Genomic DNA, 3,973 nt, shown 5'->3' with positions numbered 1-3,973 from the left:
TGTACTTATAAATTTTTTTAAATTATGCAAGTTGATTATTTTTTATATTTAGAGAGAGAGAGAGAGAGAGAGTATTATACTATCATCAAACTAGTTTCAACTCTCACTATTGCTAGGCACTTTCATCGAAGGGGATGCAAATTTGGATCATTCATGTTTGATTTGAATTATCTTGATTAAATATTTTTATAAAAATTTAATTTAATATTAAACATGTATTGCTTGTAACATACCTAGATAGTAAATTTATAAAAAATATAAACTATTTATATTAAATTTGAATTGTTCAAAATAATGAACAGATTTATGAAAATTTTTTACAATTTATACTAATTTTTTATTTTAAAAAATAAAAAATATTAAATCAGTATCGCTCAAACTGGCACTTCAATTGGAAGAAGGAAGTGGACCCCATCATCATCCGCATTCAATGTACTCGAATTAATTATATAGAAATTTAACAATGTTGAATATTTTAATTAATTATATTTCATTGATACTTATACTTGGGCTCCCATGGGAAGATGAAAATTCGGTGCCACTATATCGACAATCTCAACTTTGCGTAGCTAATATCGAGTTCTTATCCTTTTTTCCCCCTTCTGCCAAAGCCTTTTTAAATTTTTCTTTTTAAAAAATAATTTATATAATATAAAATTAATTATCAATAAAATAATTGTATGATTAAATATAATTTATTTTAGATGCTAGAATTTGAAAAATTGAATGTTATTTATCAACACTTGGTTCAATAGGACATAATCAACTTATTTTAAGGTTTTGAATTCTAATTTGGAGATATGCCCACACAAAAATGAAAAAAATAAACTGAATGTTATTTTAAAATAATAATATCACAAAAAAACAATTTAGGAAGCTAAAAGAATCTACACATAATTAATTAAATTGAAAGTAGACCCAGAAAAAAAAAAACAGAAAAAGAGCTGTCAAGATAGGCAAGTTGAAAAGGGGAAAAAAATCATTATATATAAAAGAAAAGAAAAACGATCCAACGGTGGATAAACAACCAACTGCGGAAACACGGAGCCGCTTGCGCCCAAAACTTTGGAAGAATCTCTTCCTCGCATGGAATACCATCACACAAAAGTGACGCATTCTCTCGCTCACATAACCTCACATTTCTCCCCCCATCCACCACACCACACTCAACTGACTCAACCCAGCCCCACTCTCTCACCAATCAAACTCCTCAACCTAACCAAGGTTAAATCTTAACCCAGCCTCAGTTCACTTCTCATCACCTCTCCCTCTTTATTTATAACCCAACCACACCGTGCTTCTCATTCTTTGCTTCTCTTCTTCACCTTTCCCAAACCCAGCCCCTTGATTCCTTCCCCTCCAATTGATTTCTCTTTCATGTGGCTCCGATCTTCCTGCAAGTAATCCCAATCCCTGTGTTCTTCACATTTACAGTCTCCGAAGAGGCATGAGTTGCAACGGCTGCCGAGTTCTTCGAAAGGGATGCAGTGAGAACTGTATATTGCGACCTTGCTTGCAGTGGATCGATACCCCTCAAGCCCAGGGTTACGCCACTGTATTCGTTGCTAAATTCTTTGGCCGTGCAGGCCTCATGTCTTTCATTTCTAACGTCCCTCCCAACCAGAGACCTGGTAGTTGAATCCTTCGGTGATAACATGGAAATTCATTTTCTCTTCCCGGAAATCTGACTAACGCTTCCTTTTGTGCCGCTTTTGCAGCTCTGTTTCAGTCCTTGTTGTTTGAGGCGTGTGGGCGAACGGTCAACCCTGTGAACGGAGCCGTCGGCCTTCTATGGACAGGAAACTGGCACGTGTGCCAGGCCGCTGTGGAGACTGTGCTGCGCGGTGGCACGTTGAAGCCCATGCCGGAGCTTCTAGGCCTGGATGCTCCGGTGCCGGCCGCAGCCACGGACGAGGCATCTGAAGCAGAGGTTACGTGCAATGACATGTGGAAGATCCGAGATCCCAACTCGAATTTGCGATGTAATAACAAGGTCTCTCCCGGCGGCAAACTCAGATCGTCCGATGACTCTGCCATGCTCCAAACGACCGATCTGGACCTCCGATTGACGCCGACCGTCCTCCAAAAAGTGCCTGCCTACGGCTGGCAGCCGGAAGTCAGGCGGCCGGGTTCGCCTTCGATGAACTCGGAAGAATCAGTGACGACGGTGACTTGTTTGGAAAGTGGGATCGGGGATCACCATGCTCACGGCGGAGACCCGAAGCTTCTCAACCTATTCATTTGAGAGGTCTCTCTAGTCTCTACCCATCTGAGATTCATGTTTTCGTCAAGGAAACGTCACGCGCGCGCGTAGTCGGGTGTAATATTCCTATATTAATTAACTATCTGTTTATTTATTACATGCTTTACTTGGGGGAAGACGGCTTTCCCGGAAATTTTGAATCCGGCGAGTTTTTTTGCAAGATACCGGCACAGGATTTCTCTCTAGTTTGTGTTTCTAGACCGAGAGAGAAAGATGAAGGTTCGTCGGTGATCCTTCTCTCGTTTTTGCTCTTTTCCTAAATCAAATGTATTTTTTTTTTTCACTTACTCGCCTATACATGTAAAAGCCGTGTGACATGAATAATGTAAGAAGAATCTCAGATATTTACAGTCGCTTCAGTTATTTATTACTTCACTGTTTTCCTCGGTAGGAAATGTAATACTTCGTCTCTCGAAATCTGTGACACTTCTGTCTTGCAAAAAATCAAAAGGAGATTTGAAAAAGTTGACTAATACCGAGTAATATTCGACAAGACAACCCGTGTATTTGTATTTGGGGACTTGGTATTTTCCGAAGAGCAAAATTTCACCAAATGATCCGTTTTCTAAGACGCATCGGAGGTGTCAGAGGAGTCAGACTTGATCCGAATAACAATCTAATCTAGGCACCTGCGTTGAAATTTGAAGATCATGCATGTAGTATATATTTATTTCTGCGGATGTTTTTGGTAAAGAAGAGGGGGCGCGTGATGGCCAAACTTGAAAACCAACAAGTGGTTTAAAAACACGGATAAATTCAGTAGAAGGAGTACGTGATCATAGTCAAAATTAATGTGAATGATTAATAAAGTTAAAAATGAAGTAGCCATGTTATGAAACAGACAAAAGGATTAGAAGATATATGGAGGTTTGAAATTTGGGGTTTAATGAAACAAGTTTGATCCGCCCACAGTTTCTGTGCATGCAGGTACGCACGCACCCGTCAACATGTGATCCTAGTCAGCCTATGAGTTTTGGATAATTATAAACCGAAACTTACGGCTCAAGCTCCATTTTTTAAAAGGACAAAATTGTAATTATTCTGAAAACTTATTGTTGATTAAGTACAAAAGTTTTGGCTTGTTCGTGCGGCTAATAAGTAATGGTAATTAGTAGCGTACGAAAGGAGACAGGACAGGAGAGGAGAGGGAGAGAGATGGTGACTTTTGAACGTTGCCAAGAGACGTAGGGATGTAAAAGGAATCGAGGGGGAAAAATTTAATTTTTAAGTTTGAAGGGCCAATAAAATAAACTTAAACTAAAATCATATCAATATGACCTGCCTCAGTAAGACTCGTCCCAGCGTTCAATTATCGTCAATTTATTAAATGTTTGATGAAAATAATTTTGATTTTAGAGTTTGTTTTTAAAATTTTACTTCTAATCTCGCCGTTTTCTAAAAAAAAAAAAGAAAAGAAGATGCATGCATCCACATGTATATACAACACATATTAATATTGAGTTTGAACTCACAATCCCTTCTAAAAATGGAAGGTGTTGGCTAGTCATTAACTTGGGTGAGATGAGGGAGGAATGTGGGAGCCACGTCAGGAGCAGAAAGGCAGAAGGAAAGGAATAAATGAAAAGACGGGGGGCATTAAAGTAAAAGCCAGTTAGAAGGGAAAACGCAAATTGCAAAGTGGGGAGATGCCCTTTCCCATTTCGCTGCGTCTCGCCGCATTTGTCACTTCCACCTCACCTCCCACTATAT

The 3,973-nt window shown here is 38.9% G+C and overlaps 1 protein-coding gene across 1 annotated transcript; it reads left to right on the top strand.

Moving 5' to 3' along the window:
* Positions 1–1,307: 1,307 nt before the first annotated feature.
* LOC129311513 (LOB domain-containing protein 38-like) lies at positions 1,308–2,633 on the top strand. The gene is made up of 2 exons (XM_054953843.1): positions 1,308–1,631; positions 1,719–2,633. The coding sequence occupies exons 1-2, from the start codon at positions 1,448–1,450 to the stop codon at positions 2,243–2,245; spliced, it is 711 nt and encodes a 236-aa protein (XP_054809818.1). The 5' UTR covers positions 1,308–1,447; the 3' UTR covers positions 2,246–2,633.
* The last annotated feature ends 1,340 nt before the right edge of the window (positions 2,634–3,973 follow it).

Source organism: Prosopis cineraria, unplaced genomic scaffold, assembly GCF_029017545.1.
Source record: "Prosopis cineraria cultivar Desert tree isolate PC_DT_omini unplaced genomic scaffold, ASM2901754v1 PC5, whole genome shotgun sequence".
Taxonomy (NCBI): Eukaryota; Viridiplantae; Streptophyta; class Magnoliopsida; order Fabales; family Fabaceae; genus Prosopis; species Prosopis cineraria.
This window is presented reverse-complemented; position numbering and strand designations above follow the sequence as displayed.

What these genes read in the sequence shown, in the direction of transcription:
- LOC129311513 (XM_054953843.1), top strand. Translation starts at nt 1,448, where the DNA reads ATGAGTTGCAACGGCTGCCGAGTTCTTCGAAAGGGATGCAGTGAGAAC. An exon ending in CCCTCCCAACCAGAGACCTG is followed by an intron (nt 1,632 to 1,718) that starts GTAGTTGAATCC and finishes CCGCTTTTGCAG; the next exon opens with CTCTGTTTCAGTCCTTGTTG.